We start from the raw sequence: 19,360 nt of genomic DNA on the forward strand, positions 1-19,360 counted from the left end.
CAGCTGCTTCCTGTTTTTATGGAAATATGCAAAGAATTAGGACTTTTTTCTCTGTTTTATATCATTTATTTCATGTTACAGTCTCATAAAAACCTTTTGCATTTAATTAAAGTATTCAGAATTGGCTGGAATGGCATTTCATTTTATTTCCAGTAAAGATGAGAACTCTTCCCTCAGGTTTGGGGATATGGCGCCACCCTGTGGCAGCCGGGCGGTACAGCAAGTTTTGACCAGATATTCACTTTAAAGCTGCTGAGAACTGATAAAAAACTCTGTTTCTGCCTCAGATTCTGGGTTTATGTTCATGTTTGAACATGTTTCAGTGAATCTCTGCAGCTGCTTCCTGGTTTTATATCAAATATAAAGAAATTAGGTCTGAATCAGACCTGGAAAACAAAATTAATTTATGTATTTCACTAATTTATTCAGTTATTTGTGTTAATATTAGTGTAAAACTTCATCATTTCTAAGGCACGTGGATGTATTTGAAAATGAAATAACGATCAAAGATGCTTTTCCGCAGAAACAGTGAGCGTGCGCTCATATTTCCATCCCAAAGATGAGCAGAAAACAGCTTTCTTCTTTAAAATGCGGCGCTTTAAGTGTGATTTCTGTTAAAACTCCGCAGAAAGGACCCAAACTGCATCATTCAAACGGCTTCTGAAGCCAACAGAACGCGTTTTCTTTCAAACAGTTGGAGAAATTCAGCCCTGAGAGGACTGAGCCGGGTTTGAGTTGCTGTGACCGAGGGAAAAATGGCGGATTTACAGGACGTTTCTGTTGGGGCGACTTTCCACTTCTTCAGCCAGGACACCTGGATCGTGTGCTGTCAGACATTCGTTGCTCTGGGTGAGTAGCGACTTCCAACAGACTTCAACTGAAAATGACCCGATAATCACAGCAATAATTAACCCCAAAACACTTTATTAACGGCGTCAGGTCGAGATTTTCTGACCCCAAAGGCTTTCAAAGTGACGCCGTGTGGAGAAGAGAAGCGAAAAACTCTCATTTATTGAATAATTTCACGTGATCTGTGTCCCATCACCTCTGAGGATCCCGGCCGAAGTGAAGAAGATGCTGTGAGCCGCTCTCTGCGGGATTTAACCTCATGTTCTCCGGAAATATGTCTGAAATCTTTGCTTTCGGTGTCCTCTGAGCCAAAGACGCTATTCGTTGGCATGGCAACAAGAGTCGTTTAGAGGCGGGAGCAGCTGTTTGAACTCCGGAAATGTGAACTAAAAACCCCCCGAAAGTCCAAATCCCTGGTGGTCTGCTGAGGAGAAAATCTGGGCTTTTATTTTCTAAATCTGACTAAATTAACCTTTTGCAGATGATGTGGTTCTGCTGGCTTCTTGAAGCCATGACCTTCAGTTCACAGTGAAGGTCAGCTCGCCCAGATCTGAGGTCGTGGTTCTGAACCAGAACTATCTGGAGGGATTAAATGTCCTGGGAAGGCCTCGGGATCCCCAGGAGGAGCTGGAGAGGGTCTCTGGGGGGAGATGTCTGGGTTTCCTCTTGGTTCTGAGGGGAGAGGCTATCACAGTGAGGCATGATGGGTAATTCTGAGCTGCTTCATTAGTTTGACCGACTCTGTTCATGCTGATGCTGCCTTTCACCTCCAGAAAATGACCGTCCCTCAGATTTTATGTCCATGAGACATTATTGTGGTTATTAACTTCAGGTTTCTTCCTGGTTCTGGTTCTGGTTCTGCCAGAGGTTTCTTCCTGGTTCTCCCAGAGGTTTCTTCCTGGTTCTGGTTCTGCCAGAGGTTTCTTCCTGGTTCTGGTTCTTCCAGAGGTTTCTTCCTGGTTCTGGTTCTGCCAGAGGTTTCTTCCTGGTTCTGCCAGAGGTTTCTTCCTGGTTCTGGTTCTGCCAGAGGTTTCTTCCTGGTTCTGGTCCTGCCAGAGGTTTCTTCCTGGTTCTGGTTCTGCCAGAGGTTTCCTCCTGGTTCTGGTTCTGCCAGAGGTTTCTTCCTGTTAAAGGGAGTCGTTCCTTTCCACAGTCCCTCAGGCTCAGGACGGGAGATTGGACTGAAGACCAGTTCTGGTCCAATCTGTTGGTTTCCTTAGCTCGGATATTATTTTTTAATTGGCTCCATATGAATTAATTGGATTATGATTACAATGAATTGAATTCCAATTGGCTTGAATTGGACTTTATTACTTAAGTGCCTTGAGATGACTGTAATTGTTGTAATCTGGCGCTTTATAAATAAAGCTGAATTGAATTGAATTCAGATGAGGTCATGAACCTGTTGCCATAGCGAACCAAAGGCAGTGATGGATCAGGACAGAGGCTCCCAGCTGACTGAGTCCTCTCTCTCTCCTCAGGGATCGGGATCGGCATCGCCGCCAGAAGCTCCTGCGACTTCTCTGAGGTTAACGAAAAGTTCATCGGCTTTCCGGTGGAAATTCAGACGCGGATGTTTCAGTTAGTGTCTGTTCCGCTGCTGATGTCAAGTGTGATTCTCGGTAAGTTTGTGGACTGTTTCTCAGGTTTAAGGATGCTTCTGTGTTTTACTTTCAATGCAACCTGTGACCTTTAGTTTTTAGGTTTTACATTTCAGGACATAAAAAAGATAAAACTCAGTGAATCAAAACTCAGATCAACACATCTCACTGTGTCATTATTTATGGAACAAAAGCTGAGAGAAGCACTGTGTGAAAAACTAAGTGAACCCCTGATCCAGCAGCTTCAGCAGCAGCTTCTAGCAGCAGCTTGTAGCAGCAGCATGTAGCAGCAGCATGTAGCAGCAGCTTGTAGCAGCAGCTTGTAGCAGCAGCTTGTAGCAGCAGCATGTAGCAGCAGCATGTAGCAGCAGCATGTAGCAGCAGCATGTAGCAGCAGCTTGTAGCAGCAGCTTGTAGCAGCAGCATGTAGCAGCAGCATGTAGCAGCAGCTTCTAGCAGCAGCTTCAGCAGTAGCTTGTAGCAGCAGCTCTTAGCAGCAGCTTGTAGCAGCAACTCTTAGCAGCAGCTTCTAGCAGCAGCTTCAGTAGCAGCAACTCTTAGCAGCAGCTTGTAGCAGCAGCATGTAGCAGCAGCATGTAGCAGCAGCATGTAGAAGCAGCTTGTAGCAGCAGCATGTAGCAGCAGCATGTAGCAGCAGCATGTAGCAGCAGCTTGTAGCAGCAGCTTGTAGCAGCAGCATGTAGCAGCAGCATGTAGCAGCAGCATGTAGCAGCAGCTTCTAGCAGCAGCTTCAGCAGTAGCTTGTAGCAGCAGCTCTTAGCAGCAGCTTGTAGCAGCAGCTTCTAGCAGCAGCTTCAGTAGCAGCAACTCTTAGCAGCAGCTTGTAGCAGCAGCATGTAGCAGCAGCATGTAGCAGCAGCATGTAGCAGCAGCTTGTAGCAGCAGCTCTTAGCAGCAGCTCTTAGCAGCAGCTTGTAGCAGCAGCTTCTAGCAGCAGCATGTAGCAGCAGCTTGTAGCAGCAGCATGTAGCAGCAGCTTGTAGCAGCAGCTCTTAGCAGCAGCTCTTAGCAGCAGCTCTTAGCAGCTGCTTGTAGCAGCAGCTTGTAGCAACAGCTTGTAGCAGCGGCTTCTAGCAGCAGCTTGTAGCAGCAGCTTCAGCAGTAGCTTGTAGCAGCAGCATGTAGCAGCAGCTTCAGCAGTAGCTTGTAGCAGCAGCATGTAGCAGCAGCTTGTAGCAGCAGCTCTTAGCAGCAGCTCGTAGCAGCAGCTTCTAGCAGCAGCTTCTAGCAGCAGCATGTAGCAGCAGCATGTAGCAGCAGCTCTTAGCAGAGCAGCATGTAGCAGCAGCTCTTAGCAGCAGCTCTTAGCAGCAGCTTGTAGCAGCAGCTTGTAGCAACAGCTTGTAGCAGCAGCTCTTAGCAGCAGCTCTTAGCAGCAGCTCTTAGCAGCAGCTTGTAGCAGCAGCTTGTAGCAGCAGCATGTAGCAGCAGCTTGTAGCAGCAACTCTTAGCAGCAGCTTGTAGCAGCAGTTTGTAGCAGCAGCTTGTAGCAGCAGCTTGTAGCAGCAGCATGTAGCAGCAGCTTGTAGCAGCAACTCTTAGCAGCAGCTTGTAGCAGCAGCTTGTAGCAGCAGCATGTAGCAGCAGCTTGTAGCAGCAACTCTTAGCAGCAGCTTGTAGCAGCAGCTTGTAGCAGCAGCTCTTAGCAGCAGCTCTTAGCAGCAGCTCTTAGCAGCAGCTTGTAGCAGCAGCTTGTAGCAGCAGCATGTAGCAGCAGCTTGTAGCAGCAACTCTTAGCAGCAGCTTGTAGCAGCAGTTTGTAGCAGCAGCTTGTAGCAGCAGCTTGTAGCAGCAGCATGTAGCAGCAGCTTGTAGCAGCAACTCTTAGCAGCAGCTTGTAGCAGCAGCTTGTAGCAGCAGCATGTAGCAGCAGCTTGTAGCAGCAACTCTTAGCAGCAGCTTGTAGCAGCAGCTTGTAGCAGCAGCTTGTAGCAGCAGCTTGTAGCAGCAGCTCTTAGCAGCAGCATGTAGCAGCAGCTTGTAGCAGCAACTCTTAGCAGCAGCTTGTAGCAGCAGCTTGTAGCAGCAGCATGTAGCAGCAGCTTGTAGCAGCAACTCTTAGCAGCAGCTTGTAGCAGCAGCTTGTAGCAGCAGCTTGTAGCAGCAGCTTGTAGCAGCAACTCTTAGCAGCAGCTTGTAGCAGCAACTCTTAGCAGCAGCTTGTAGCAGCAGCTTGTAGCAGCAGCATGTAGCAGCAGCTTGTAGCAGCAACTCTTAGCAGCAGCTTGTAGCAGCAACTCTTAGCAGCAGCTTGTAGCAGCAGCTTGTAGCAGCAGCTTGTAGCAGCAGCTTGTAGCAGCAACTCTTAGCAGCAGCTTGTAGCAGCAACTCTTAGCAGCAGCTTGTAGCAGCAGCTTGTAGCAGCAGCATGTAGCAGCAGCTTGTAGCAGCAACTCTTAGCAGCAGCTTGTAGCAGCAGCTTGTAGCAGCAGCTTGTAGCAGCAGCTTGTAGCAGCAGCTTGTAGCAGCAACTCTTAGCAGCAGCTTGTAGCAGCAACTCTTAGCAGCAGCTTGTAGCAACGGCTCGTAGCAGCGGCTCGTAGCAGCGGCTCGTAGCAGCGGCTCGTAGCAGCTGCTTCTAGCAGCAGCTTCAGCAGCAGTGAGTGTAAAACTAAGTGAACCCCTGATCCAGCAGCTTCAGCAGCAGTGAGCTGCAGTGATGGTTTCCTGTGGGACGTTATCAGTCTCTCATGGTTCTGGAGGAATCTCGGCCCTCTTCTCTCCAGCGCTGCTTCAGCTCATTGAGGTTTCAGTATCAACTCATCTTTTTTATGTCCTGACATGTAAAACCTTCAAATCAACAGAGGATGGACTTTATTTTTCACATGACTCAGCTGATCTGCTCATCTTCACACTGAAGATATGACATCCTGTGTTTTATCATTTCCGCAGGAGTCTGTCGTATCAGAGTCAACTTCCCCAAAAGGATTGCGGTGCGTGCTGCTGTGTACTTTGTTTTAACTACGCTGATGTCTGTGGCTGCAGGTGAGGCTGAAAACATCCTTCCATGGAAGCTTCTTCCATGTTCCTGTTGGACTTTAATTTTGCCGTAAAGGGTTCATTTACTCGATTATTTCAGCAGCAAAGACTTTCCTTTCAGGTGTTTCTCATTGAACTGCTGCAGCCTGGAAGGCCTCAGAGCTCCGGCTCATGTTTCCTTACACTTTGTGGAATATTTGCATTTCATTTGAGGTTTTTCTGCAACTTTTTGAAAAATAATGTCACATGAAATCTAAAATTCGTCTAAAATGCAACATTCTTTTACGCCTTCATTTATCAGGGTCCAAGTAGTGAGACTTCAGGAGGATTTTTGTACAACTCTTCTGCATCTTTTTTATCATTTCTGTCCTGTGTTTGTGTAACAAAAGCTTTAGGCTCTTTGTTACTATATATTATATATTTTGATCAACAGTTCTGCAGCTTTCTGAAACCTTTAAAGTGTCCTGATCAATAGTTCTGCAGCTTTCTGAAACCTTTAAAGTGTCCTGATCAATAGTTCTGCAGCTTTCTGAGACCTTTAAAGTGTCCTGATCAATAGTTCTGCAGCTTTCTGAAACCTTTAAAGTGTCCTGATCAACAGTTCTGCAGCTTTCTGAAACCTTTAAAGTGTCCTGATCAATAGTTCTGCAGCTTTCTGAAGCCTTTAAAGTGTCCTGATCAATAGTTCTGCAGCTTTCTGAAACCTTTAAAGTGTCCTGATCAACAGTTCTGCAGCTTTCTGAAACCTTTAAAGTGTCCTGATCAACAGTTCTGCAGCTTTCTGAAACCTTTAAAGTGTCCTGATCAATAGTTCTGCAGCTTTCTGAAACCTTTAAAGTGTCCTGATCAATAGTTCTGCAGCTTTCTGAAACCTTTAAAGTGTCCTGATCAACAGTTCTGCAGCTTTCTGAAACCTTTAAAGTGTCCTGATCAACAGTTCTGCAGCTTTCTGAAACCTTTAAAGTGTCCTGATCAATAGTTCTGCAGCTTTCTGAAACCTTTAAAGTGTCCTGATCAATAGTTCTGCAGCTTTCTGAGACCTTTAAAGTGTCCTGATCAATAGTTCTGCAGCTTTCTGAAACCTTTAAAGTGTCCTGATCAACAGTTCTGCAGCTTTCTGAAACCTTTAAAGTGTCCTGATCAACAGTTCTGCAGCTTTCTGAAACCTTTAAAGTGTCCTGATCAATAGTTCTGCAGCTTTCTGAAACCTTTAAAGTGTCCTGATCAATAGTTCTGCAGCTTTCTGAGACCTTTAAAGTGTCCTGATCAATAGTTCTGCAGCTTTCTGTAACCTTTAAAGTGTCCTGATCAACAGTTCTGCAGCTTTCTGTAACCTTTAAAGTGTCCTGATCAATAGTTCTGCAGCTTTCTGAAACCTTTAAAGTGTCCTGATCAACAGTTCTGCAGCTTTCTGAAACCTTTAAAGTGTCCTGATCAATAGTTCTGCACCTTTCTGAAACCTTTAAAGTGTCCTGATCAACAGTTCTGCAGCTTTCTGAAACCTTTAAAGTGTCCTGATCAACAGTTCTGCAGCTTTGTGAAGCCTTTAAAGTGTCCTGATCAATAGTTCTGCAGCTTTCTGAAGCTCTTTCACAGTTTTTCTTTGGACATTTTCTGCTTTTTCCCTCATTTTCAGTCCTTGTTCCTGAGCATTTTCAGTGTTTTTTCTTTGTTCAGCCACTTAACTCTGACCTTTGACCCATTCAGGCAGAAAAAAGGCTCCTAACTCAAGGGATGAACCAGTGTTGTGTCGACACAGAACAGACAACTTAGCAAAGAAGCCGTTTTAAACTGGATCTTTAGGCACTTTGTCACAAAGACACATCATTTGTTCCCATTTCTTTAGCTGCATCTATGAAAAACAGCAAAGAAAACACAGTTTGACAGACAGAAAATAGGATTTCTGCAGCAACAAGGTGATTCCCAAAGAGCTATTAGCTGAAAACTTGGCATATCTCAGCATGGTGTGCAGTGTGTCCTTAAAACATTTGAGGAAACTGGACAAGTGGAGGACAGAAGGCCTAAAAAAGAGGTTGGCTGCAGCCCTGATGTTGTGTGTCCTGCAGGACTGACTCTGATGCTGATCTTGAAGCCGGGGGTCACTTTTCCTGTCAGCGAAGCCGACGCAGAAGAGGAGGAACCCTTCATCTCTGTGGAGTCCATCATGGATCTGTTCAGGTGAGAGGCCGGTTGCATCATACCGTATCTCTAGTCATTTTTCTGCATTTCCACAGGTTGACACTTTATTTTGACCCTCTTTAGGAACATGTTTCCAAAGAATCTACTTCTGGCTTTATTCCAACAGGTATGTTTGTCCTTCAGTGTGCTCATCACTCCTGTTCTTAACCCCCTTCTCTGGCTTCCTGTCCTTCATAGAACTGATTTTAAACTTTTAAAGTTTGTTTTTAAAGCTCTTAACGGCCTCACCCCATCGTATTTATCTGAGCTTTTAACTGTAATCCTGGCAGAGCTCTGAGGTCAACAAATCAACTTTTTCTGGAAGTGTCCAGGTTCAAATACAAGCCCTGGGGTGCCCCCAGGCTCTGTTATAAGCTCCCCCCCAGATGAGTCTTATTTCTGACCTCTGACCTCTTTAAATCTAGGCTAAAAACCTACTTATTTCAGATGGCTTTTAATACCCAGTAGTTTGGTGACTCTTTTATTAAAAAAAAAACATGAAAAAGGACCAGAACAAATGCCAAAAGATCTTCTTCCTTTTTGTTTCTTACGGGGATAAAACCTATGAATCATTTTCAAAGACACTCCTCTTATTTATAATCAGACATGTTTCCATGTTTAAATATGGGTGCTAATAAAGAATATTTGATGCAGGACATGGATATGACATCACAACATTTTAATATCCAGTAGTATGGAGACACTTTTATATCATCTTATTCAATTTTACTGTTATTTTATTGTTTTTTTACTTATTCTTTTCTTTATTTATTACCTGCTGTAAAGCGAAATGGATTGTTGTAAAGGGCTGTAGAAATAAAACACAGTTCCCGGCTCTCTGCCAAACCGAATATTGACCTGAACATCTTTTTTGCTTCGCAGTACAAGACAACTACGCTGGAGTTAGTAGTTCAATCGATCTCAAATTCCAGCCTGGAGACGGTAACTCTTCCCTTCTCCTCCTCACCCCTCTGAGGATGTTCTGAGCTCTCTCTGATGCAGCATCCTCTCGTTCTGCCAGAATACCACTGAACACGGGCTGATCGTGGATGTGTTGAGTGACTTCGACATACTGGGCCTGTTGATCATCTCCTTGGTGCTCGGGCTGGCCATCTCCAGGCTGGCAGAAAGGGGACTGATCTTCAGGGGAGTCGTCGCCGGCCTGGATGAGCTCATCAGATATTCCATCACCTTGGTTCTGGGGTGAACATCTTGATCTGTAGAACCGAGCGGACTGAATATTTCTGAGCATTCACCATGTTTTACTGTTTGTTTAAGGTTCCAGTTTGTTCCATTTCTGTCTTTGGAGTTTCTGCTGTTGGTGATTGGAAGTGTTTCCTGTGGTTCTTCTCTCCTCAGCTACCTGCCGGTGGGGCTCCTGCTCGTCTCTGTCACCCATGTTGTTGAAGTTGGTGATTGGGAGATCGTCTTGAAACTTGGAAAGTTTGCGGCTGTGGTCCTCGTTGGGTGAGTCCAGTTCAGATCTGAGTGGTGGGAGAGTTCAGCTGTTTGGGCTCTACTATATGAGCATAGGTGCAGTTCTGTTGGGGCGGTCAGTTTTCCCCAGAAATGAATTGAAATGTATGAAGCTGCTGGAAGTCCTGCAGGAATCTGAGTCCATTCCTGCTGAATCCCAGCTTCCAGCTGCTCAGCAGTCCCTGGTTGTCTGGTTCTCCTCTTCATGATGCTCCAACATCTGCAGCAGGAGACAGATGTGGACTGCAGGCAGGCAGCCGAGCTCACACACTCTGAGTGTCTGAAGCTGCTGGAAGTCCTGCAGAATGAGGTCTGGCATCGTCCTGCTGAAATAACCACAGAAGTCACCTTGATGGCAGCATCTGTCTCTCCAGAACTCCAACATCCAGCTGTGCATCAGTGGTACCTTCACCCAGATGAAGCCCTCCATGCCCTGGACTCTGCTGCAGCCCCAGACCATCACAGACGCTGGCTTTAAACCTTCCTCTGAGAACAGCTGGATGCTCTTTCTCAGCAGTTTTTCCCAGAAGCAGCTGAAACGTGGACTCATCTGCCCACAGAACACGTGTCCACTGTCTTTCTGTCCATCTGAGATGAGCTGGAGTCCAGAGAACTGGACCCAAAAACTAGACTTTTACTAAATTTGATGCTGCGTCGGACTCTGATTTGTTTCTAAATACAATTAAATTAGTCAGAAAAACACTAAGAATCGTCTTACAGATTTAATTTCATAGGATTACTGACCTTTCTGGAAAAAACTGCTGATCTGTACTGACCACATGGGACAGAAGCACCTTCCTCAGGTGAGCTCCGGGAGGTTGGAAAAAAAGAGGCTGGAAATATATTTTAGGGTTCTTGTTTGTTACATAAAGGTTCAAACTAATTTCTTTGGCTCCAGAACAGCTTTTACTGAGTGATTTTCTAAACAGAAAGCAGTTTATCAGTAAAGAAACTGAACATTTTGGTCATTTTTTTGGTCTTGTGTCTGTTAAATAAAGGTTCAAACTGATAAACTAATGACATATTTAGTTTTTTGCAGGTAACCTGCTGGTTGGAGAAGCTCCAGAAGCTGTTGCTGTAGATGAGGAGGAAGTGAATAAAATATTTTAGATCGTACTGATTTACCTTTAACTGATTTAGTTATTTTTATGTGGATAAAATGACAAAAAAACATGAAAAATATCATAAGTTGGAGCAGCTTTGTTCATGAATTCAGATCAAAAAGGAAACAATAAAAGAAAACGTGGAAATCCAAGATAGTTAGTTAGTTAGTCAGTTGGTTACTCAGTCAGTCAGTTAGTTAGTTAGTTAGTTAGTCAGTTGGTTACTCAGTCAGTTAGTTAGTTAGTTAGTTAGTTAGTTAGTTAGTTAGTTAGTCAGTTGGTTACTCAGTCAGTTAGTTAGTTAGTTAGTTGGTTACTCAGTTAGTTAGTTAGTCAGTTAGTTAGTCAGTTGGTTACTCAGTCAGTTAGTTAGTTAGTTAGTTGGTTACTCAGTTAGTTAGTTAGTCAGTCAATGAACCAGTTAGTTAGTCAGTTGGTTACTCAGTTAGTTAGTTAGTTAGTCAGTTGGTTACTCAGTCAGTTAGTTAGTCAGTTGGTTACTCAGTCAGTTAGTTAGTCAGTCAATGAACCAGTTAGTTAGTCAGTTGGTTACTCAGTTAGTTAGTTAGTTAGTTAGTTAGTCAGTTGGTTACTCAGTTAATTAGTAAGCCAAGTGGTTAGTTCATTTGTTAATTAACCTGCTGGTTGGAGAAGCTCCAGAAGCTGTTGCTGTAGATTCTATAAACTTTCTGTCTTTATTTGGCTCCAGAACAACTTTTACTGAGTGATTTTGAAGTTTATCAGTAAAGAAACTGAACATTTTGGTCATTTTTTTGGTCTTGTGTCTGTTAAATAAAGGTTCAAACTGATAAACTAATGACATATTTAGTTTTTTATTGTTGAAGCTCAGATCTTCAAACTCAGGCTTTGGCTCAGGTGCAAACTTTAGTTCTTTGGTTCTTTAGTTATAATCTCTCCGAGGTGTTTGAGGGTGAAGCACCTGCTGGACATCCCATAAAATGAGTTTTTATTTTTCAGGCTCATCCTGCATGCAGCAGTCGTTCTGCCGCTCCTCTACTTTGTGATGGTGAGGCGTAACCCAATGGCTGTCATCAGGGGCGTTTATCCTGCGCTGGTGACGGCGTTCTTCTTGTCCTCCAGGTAGCTTCTGATTGGCTGTATTCCTCAGTGCTGTTTGTTCATTCATTTAATCCATTTCGTACCAAAGTGCTTTACAGCAGATAATAAATAAAGAAAAGAATAAGTAAAAAACACTAAAATAACAGTAAAAAACAATAAAATAACAGTAAAAAACAATAAAATAACAGTAAAAACAATAAAATAACAGTAAAAAACAATAAAATAACAGTAAAAAACACTAAAATAACAGTAAAAAACAATAAAATAACAGTAAAAAACAATAAAATAACAGTAAAAAACAATAAAATAACAGTAAAAACAATAAAATAACAGTAAAAAACAATAAAATAACAGTAAAAAACAATAAAATAACAGTAAAAACAATAAAATAACAGTAAAAAACAATAAAATAACAGTAAAAACAATAAAATAACAGTAAAAAACAATAAAATAACAGTAAAAAACAATAAAATAACAGTAAAAAACAATAAGATAACAGTAAAAAACACTAAAATAACAGTAAAAAACAATAAGATAACAGTAAAAAACACTAAAATAACAGTAAAAAACACTAAAATAACAGTAAAAAACAATAAGATAACAGTAAAAAACACTAAAATAACAGTAAAAAACAATAAAATAACAGTAAAACTGAATAAGATAAAAGTGTCACCAAACTACTGGGTGTTAAAAGCTGAAATAATGATAATTTGAATAATATAAATAATAAAATAAGGATAAAGGTAAAATACAGAAATGTGTTTTTGGGGAAAGATAAATAAAAATAAATGTCTAAAAGAAATTATTAAATTGATAATATTAAAGTTAATTTTCAGGGATATTAACACAAAGTTAAAAAATAAAAGCAGAAATATTTCTATGTCACTTTTAATAATCATCTTTATAAGTAATTATTTTAAATTATATTTATATATTATATATCTTTATTAGTAAAAGCAATAAAATACAGCAAAATTTAATGAGATAATATAAAAGAGTTCTACTGGGTATTAAAAGCCATCTGAAATAAGAAGGTTTTTAGCTTAGATTTAAAGTAGTTTAACTGAGGAAAATATAAGTTAAAACAGATGTAAAATGTGGAATCAGATATTTGCTTTGCCAAGGAAAGCTTTATGAATGTGAAGCTCCCCCTGATGCTGATAATACTTCACCTGTAACTGAAGATTACAGTCTTCTCCTTCTTAACTCTGAGCTGATGCAGGTGAGCTGGATCTGGAGCAACATCAGGTTTAAAAAAGCAGGAATTAAACGATAAAGCATGAAAACATGAAAACTTGCTGTACCGCCCGGCTGCCACAGGGTGGCGCCATATCCTCAAACCTGAGGGAAGAGTTCTCATCTTCACTGGAAATAAAATGAAATGCCATTCCAGCCAATTCTGAATACTTTAATTAAATGCAAAAGGTTTTTATGAGAATGTAACATGAAATAAATGATATAAAACAGAGAAAAAAAGTCCTAATTCTTTACATATTTCAATTAAAACAGGAAGCAGCTGCAGAGATTCACTGAAACATGTTCAAACATGAACATAAACCCAGAATCTGAGGCAGAAACAGAGTTTTTTATCAGTTCTCAGCAGCTTTAAAGTGAATCTCTGGTCAAAACTTGCTGTACCACCGGCTGCCACAGGGTGGCGCCATATCCCCAAACCTGAGGGAAGAGTTCTCATCTTTACTGGAAATAAAATGAAATGCCATTCCAGCCAATTCTGAATAAATACTTTAAATAAATGCAAAAGGTTTTTATGAGAATGTAACATGAAATAAATTATATAAAACAGAGAAAAAAGTCCTAATTCTTTACATATTTCCATAAAAACAGGAAGCAGCTGCAGAGATTCACTGAAACATGATCAAACATGAACATAAACCCAGAATCTGAGGCAGAAACAGAGTTTTTTTTATCATGAAGACATGCCCGGGAGTGGCTGATTGGCTGTATTCCTCGGTGCTGTTTGTTCAGTTTTTACCTTCAAACTTGAGCAGTTTCAGCTACTTAAGAGGGATTTTCCCATCTCTGTGTGAAAGTTCCTCGGCGCTGCCGCTCACTTACCGCTGCTGCGAGGAGCAGAACCGGATCGACCGCAGGATCACCGGCTTCGTGCTGCCGATGGCAAACAACGTCAACAAGGACGGAACTGCCCTCTACCAGGCGGCTGCTGCAGTTTTCATCGCCCAGCTCAGCGAGATCAGTGTGAACCTGAGGTTTTTCATCATCATCAGGTTGGTGGCAGTTTAATAACTGATTCATTCGACTTAAATCATCAGAGAGGTAATGTCTGTTCCCTAAAAAGTGTGACAGTAACAGTTTCAACCCTGGGAGCGGCGAGCGTCCCGGGGAACGAAGCCATGATCACACTGTTCGTCCTGACCATGGTGAGGCTGCCTCTGAGGGACGTCATCCTCCTGGTGCTGCTGGAGATGCTGCTGTAAGTTCCAGCTAAACAGAAAAGGTTAAAAAGAAAGTTTCTGTTTTAAAAGGTTTGATGGATCAGGACAGAATAAAGATCAGCGAAACAGAATAAAATATAAATCATAATTATTAAAGATCAGCCGAAGTGCAGCAGAGAGGAAGGTAGGAACCTTCAGAGGTCTCCATCAGTGGTTGGGCTGTTGTTTCTGTTGCTTAGCAACAACTCAGCTGATGATGTCACACACAGCAGGTAACTCAGGTGAACTCTCAGCAGACAACATGGACAGAAACTCACAGCCAGCAGTTCAACATCTGGGCTGCAGAGACGCTCCAGGATTCCACCATCTGTTGTTAACCAGCTCTGTGATCCTCCTCCTTTACTGTTAGCGCTCTGTCTGCAGTCTCTGTCTGCCCGGATAGTCTTAAAGCTGAGCAGAGAGCTGTTAGAGTTGTTCCTGCAGCCAGGTCCAGGATTCCACCATCTGTTGTTAACCAGCTCTGTGATCCTCCTCCTTTACTGTTAGCGCTCTGTCTGCAGTCTCTGTCTGCCCGGATAGTCTTAAAGCTGAGCAGAGAGCTGTTAGAGTTGTTCCTGCAGCCAGGTCCAGGATTCCACCATCTGTTGTTAACCAGCTCTGTGATCCTCCTCCTTTACTGTTAGCGCTCTGTCTGCAGTCTCTGTCTGCCCGGATAGTCTTAAAGCTGAGCAGAGAGCTGTTAGAGTTGTTCCTGCAGCCAGGTCCAGGATTCCACCATCTGTTGTTAACCAGCTCTGTGATCCTCCTCCTTTACTGTTAGCGCTCTGTCTGCAGTCTCTGTCTGCCCGGATAGTCTTAAAGCTGAGCAGAGAGCTGTTAGAGCTGTTCCTGCAGCCAGGTCCAGGATTCCACCATCTGTTGTTAACCAGCTCTGTGATCCTCCTCCTTTACTGTTAGCGCTCTGTCTGCAGTCTCTGTCTTCCCGGATAGTCTTAAAGCTGAGCAGAGAGCTGTTAGAGTTGTTCCTGCAGCCAGGTCCAGGATTCCACCATCTGTTGTTAACCAGCTCTGTGATCCTCCTCCTTTACTGTTAGCGCTCTGTCTGCAGTCTCTGTCTGCCCGGATAGTCTTAAAGCTGAGCAGAGAGCTGTTAGAGTTGTTCCTGCAGCCAGGTCCAGGATTCCACCATCTGTTGTTAACCAGCTCTGTGGTCCTCCTCCTTTACTGTTAGCGCTCTGTCTGCAGTCTCTGTCTGCCCGGATAGTCTTAAAGCTGAGCAGAGAGCTGTTAGAGCTGTTCCTGCAGCCAGGTCCAGGATTCCACCATCTGTTGTTAACCAGCTCTGTGATCCTCCTCCTTTACTGTTAGCGCTCTGTCTGCAGTCTCTGTCTGCCCGGATAGTCTTAAAGCTGAGCAGAGAGCTGTTAGAGTTGTTCCTGCAGCCAGGTCCAGGATTCCACCATCTGTTGTTAACCAGCTCTGTGATCCTCCTCCTTTACTGTTAGCGCTCTGTCTGCAGTCTCTGTCTGCCCGGATAGTCTTAAAGCTGAGCAGAGAGCTGTTAGAGTTGTTCCTGCAGCCAGGTCTCTGCCTGATATCCCTGCTGTGTCTTTATCAGGGCTCTGAATTCGTCCATTTTATCCACCAGAGATCTCACATTTCCCCTGATGATTAAAGGAAGAAATGCTTTAAACTTCCTCCTCCTTTTTGTTCCTGCTCTGCATCCCAGACGTCTCCTCCTCAGCTCATCTTGCTGTTATTGCTCTTATTCCAGGCAAAGCTCAGTTAGCTGCTCCAGCTGGTTAATAATAACTCTCCCGTTGTCATGGTTACACATCAGAGCAGATGTGAAAAAATCCTTCCAGCAGCTCAGAGAAAGTTTAATAAATCTGTGTTTTCGCAGGAAAAAGCTGGAGAAGGTGAAATAAAGACTTATTAACAGTCGTACCTCCTCAAGATGAGCTGATATTTTTCATATTTTTCACAAAAGAGTCAAATCTATGTTCTGTTGTGAATGAAATTCATAAATCATGTCCTAACGGTGACCCCGTGACCCCCGACTGGTTTCATAGGATGCAGGAAACGATGTCCCGATGTGTAAAACCTTCTTTCCCCCCCCAGTCTGTAATGAATAGTTGTGGCAGGAGTTCAGAGGAACTCAAAGCAACCTTGAACTGATTCTTTCAGAGACCGGTGCAGCGTTCTGGTCAACGTTTTGGGGGACTGCGTCGGCGCCGCTCTGCTCCACCAGATGTCCAAAGATGAACTGGAAGAAACGTCGGAGCAGGATGAGGACGGAGAAAGGTGGTACTCCAGATCAGTGGAAACCAGTCTGCTTACAGAGAGTATCTCACAATTAAAGATGTGAAGCAGCAGCTGAGCTACGTCAGGCGTCTGGATGCTGTTCAAGGTGTGGGTGGAGCTCAGGTTTGATGCATTTAGCTCCAGGTTTACTTTCTGTTCAATTCAATTCAGTTTTATGTATATAGCGCCAGATTACAACAATTTTGTAACCTTTTGAACTGTGACAGCATCCTGAAGGTGCTACGAACACGAACCTGAAAACGTTAGAAAGGTTTGGAAAAGGAAAAAAACATCTTCTATTTACTTTAGTTCATATTTTTGTTAATATTGGTCCATTTATTCCTTTAATGACTGCATCATAATCGGAAAAAAAAAGATTTCATCTTGACTCTGATCTGGATTTGTTCATCAGCTGTGGTGGATGTGCAAGTCCCAGACAGGTTTTGTTAGTCAAGTGATCATATTCTGCTTTAAGTTGATGTGAAACACTCAGAAAAGCATCCCAGAGGCTTAAAAATGGCTTTTGTGTGCCAGAAAAGCCATTTTCAGCCCAGAGAGCAAGCTTTACCAGCTAAAAACAATGATAAGGCTTTTATTTAAAGATGACTTTTTGAAATTATTTAGAAAGTACATAATGGAATAATAAAAAAAACAGTAAACAAATAAGATCAGAGTCATTTCAGTCAGGTGAAAAGGCCTCTAAATGTCTCAGATGAAGGATGAGGAGTCACCCTAAAGAAGGGACCATCTGATCAGGGCTCATCATGTTACTAAAATACTGAATTTATTCAGTTCAGTTTATCTAAAAAGGACCAAATCAGCTCAGGGCACCACCTGTCAGGTTTTATGCATTTAGGTCCAGTTTGGGGTTTACTTTCTGCTGTTAAAGGAAATGTAATTTATTTATAAAGCCCTTTAAAAACAGTCCATCTTGGTACCAAAGTGCTTTACAGCAGATAATAAAGAAAGAAAAGAATAAGTAAAAAACACTAAAATAACAGTAAAAAACAATAAAATAACAGTAAAAAACAATAAAATAACAGTAAAAACAATAAAATAACAGTAAAAAACACTAAAATAACAGTAAAACTGAATAAGATAAAAGTGTCACCAAACTACTGGGTGTTAAAAGCTGAAATAATGATAATATGAATAATATAAATAATAAAATAAGGATAAAGGTAAAATACAGAAATGTGTTTTTGGGGAAAGATGGAAAAAGTTAAATAAAAATAAATGTCTAAAATAAATGATTAAATTGATAATATTAAAGTTAATTTTCAGGGATATTAACACAAAGTGTTTCTATGTATGTCACTTTTAATAATCATCAGAACTTTATAATTAATTATTTTAAATTATATTTATATATTATATATCTTTATTAGTAAAAGCAATAAAATACAGCAAAATTTAATGAGATAATATAAAAGAGTTCTACTGGGTATTAAAAACCATCTGAAATAAGGTTTTTAGCTTAGATTTAAAGTAGTTTAACTGAGGAAAATATAAGTTAAAACAGATGTAAAATGTGGAATCAGATATTTGCTTTGCCAAGGAAAGCTTTATGAATGTGAAGCTCCCCCTGCTGCTGATAATACTTCACCTGTAACTGAAGATTACAGTCTTCTCCTTCTTAACTCTGAGCTGATGCAGGTGAGCTGGATCTGGAGCAACATCAGGTTTAAAAAAGCAGGAATTAAACGATAAAGCATGAAAACATGAAGACATGCTTTACCACCGGCTGCCACAGGGTGGCGCCACATCCTCAAACCTGAATCACCTTGTTGCTGCAGAAATCCTATTTTCTGTCTGTCAAACTGTGTTTTCTTTGCTGTTTTTCATAGATGCAGCTAAAGAAATGGGAACAAATGATGTGTCTTTGTGACAAAGTGCCTAAAGATCCAGTTTAAAATGGCTTCTTTGCCATTTTATTTTTGCTTTTAGCATGTTCCTTTAAGAACTGTTGATATAGCATACTCATTTTATGATTTAATACAGTAAATATCTCACATATTGAACATTTTGCATTGAATATATAATATTGAATATAGCACAGACATTCACAGGGACATATTTGGGGAAAAAGGCTGCATTTCATCATTAAAAAAAATTCTATAATCCAAGATGGCCGCCACGCCATGACGTCATAATATGCAAATTAGGTGCGTCAATTTGCTTCCTACATAAACTTTGGGTCATCCTTAACATTTCTCTAATTTACAGAAAGTCTCTGTCTCCTATCAGTTTAAAGATATTTGAAATTAATTTGTCAAAATCAAGGATTTTAGAAAAAAACCTCTGCCGCCTAAAGGGTTAAAGGTTAAGATTAAAATCTCAGACACCATCTGGGACACTTTTAGATGCATAGATCCATAAATCAATGTGATCATTGAAGGGCTGGAGATAAAAGTCAACGTCTCCTGAATCTATTTAAATCCCAATTATCTAAACAGCTGTAATCTGATCAGTTTTAGTTGATGTCAGATTACTGTAAATGAAGAAAGTGAGATCAGGATGTGGTGGAAAGAAGAAACCTTCAGCTTTTGCTTTCCTTCCCCTGTGAGGAGATAAAACTGAGGTAAAAGTGTGATTTATTCCATCCATCCTTCATTATGAAGCTGGCAGCTGTATCAGGGGGACCCTCAGGGGGGTAAAAGGGCTCGTCCGGGATTTGAACCCGGGACCTCTCGCACCCTAAGCGAGAATCATACCCCTAGACCAACGAGCCACCGTAGTTTCTCACTCTTATCTGTGTTTCTGACCCGGTAAAAGCTGGAGTTGGACTGTGCAAAGTGGTGATGTGGCAGCTGGAGCTTCAACAGCGCCCTCTGCTGGTGGGAATTACATCTGCACTCAGCTCCACATGAAGAGGAATTAATAATCCTACAGAAAACTGATGTTACTGCTGAATGGAAAGTAGAGTTACAGCCAGGATTTCTCCCAAAGCGACACCCGACACCTGATCCAATCATGTTTTCTGCTCAGGAAACCTTCCTGACTGAGTGATCAGAGCAGAAGGAAAGGAAAGGAAAGAAGGAAGGAGATGCTTCCTTATCCATCTCCTTTAGGAAACACCGGACTGAAAGATAAAAGCAGCTTTCCAGAAGATCCAGATGTATAATGATCACATTCTCTGCTATAAAGATGCCGTCTCCTCAGCCGAACCAGAACATTTTGCTGAATTAACAACATTTTAGCACTCATTTCTGTATTTAAAAGCCTGTATTTGTCCTTATTTTATACCCATAATCCAGATGAACAGAACCAGGAGAACAGAGGCCCGGTTAAAGCACTGAACAGAACCAGGAGAACAGAGGCCCGGTTAAAGCGCTGAACAGAACCAGGAGAACAG

At 41.9% G+C, this 19,360-nt stretch overlaps 1 protein-coding gene and 1 non-coding gene across 2 annotated transcripts; one reads left to right on the plus strand and one right to left on the minus strand.

The window, feature by feature from the left end:
• The first annotated feature begins 755 nt into the window (after positions 1-755).
• On the plus strand, positions 756-18,875 carry LOC140306754 (excitatory amino acid transporter 3-like). The gene is made up of 12 exons (XM_072385346.1): positions 756-849; positions 2,331-2,471; positions 5,364-5,456; positions 7,517-7,628; positions 7,713-7,755; positions 8,650-8,831; positions 8,988-9,095; positions 11,186-11,308; positions 13,339-13,533; positions 13,605-13,739; positions 15,889-16,046; positions 18,781-18,875. Exons 1-12 carry the CDS (start codon positions 756-758, stop codon positions 18,873-18,875), a joined length of 1,479 nt encoding a protein of 492 aa, XP_072241447.1.
• On the minus strand, positions 18,665-18,736 carry trnap-agg (transfer RNA proline (anticodon AGG)). The gene has a single exon. It is a non-coding gene; the product is annotated as a tRNA-Pro (tRNA).
• Positions 18,876-19,360: the final 485 nt, after the last annotated feature.

This window comes from Leuresthes tenuis, unplaced genomic scaffold (genome assembly GCF_036924035.1).
Source record: "Leuresthes tenuis unplaced genomic scaffold, fLeuTen1.0.hap1 SCAF_5, whole genome shotgun sequence".
Lineage (NCBI taxonomy): Eukaryota > Metazoa > Chordata > Actinopteri > Atheriniformes > Atherinopsidae > Leuresthes > Leuresthes tenuis.

Bases quoted from the DNA above. Each gene is read 5' to 3' on its own strand.
- LOC140306754 (XM_072385346.1), top strand. From the start codon at position 756: ATGGCGGATTTACAGGACGTTTCTGTTGGGGCGACTTTCCACTTCTTC. The intron at 850-2,330 runs GTGAGTAGCGAC...CTCTCTCCTCAG, and splicing joins TCAGACATTCGTTGCTCTGG to GGATCGGGATCGGCATCGCC. The intron at 2,472-5,363 runs GTAAGTTTGTGG...TCATTTCCGCAG, and splicing joins GATGTCAAGTGTGATTCTCG to GAGTCTGTCGTATCAGAGTC.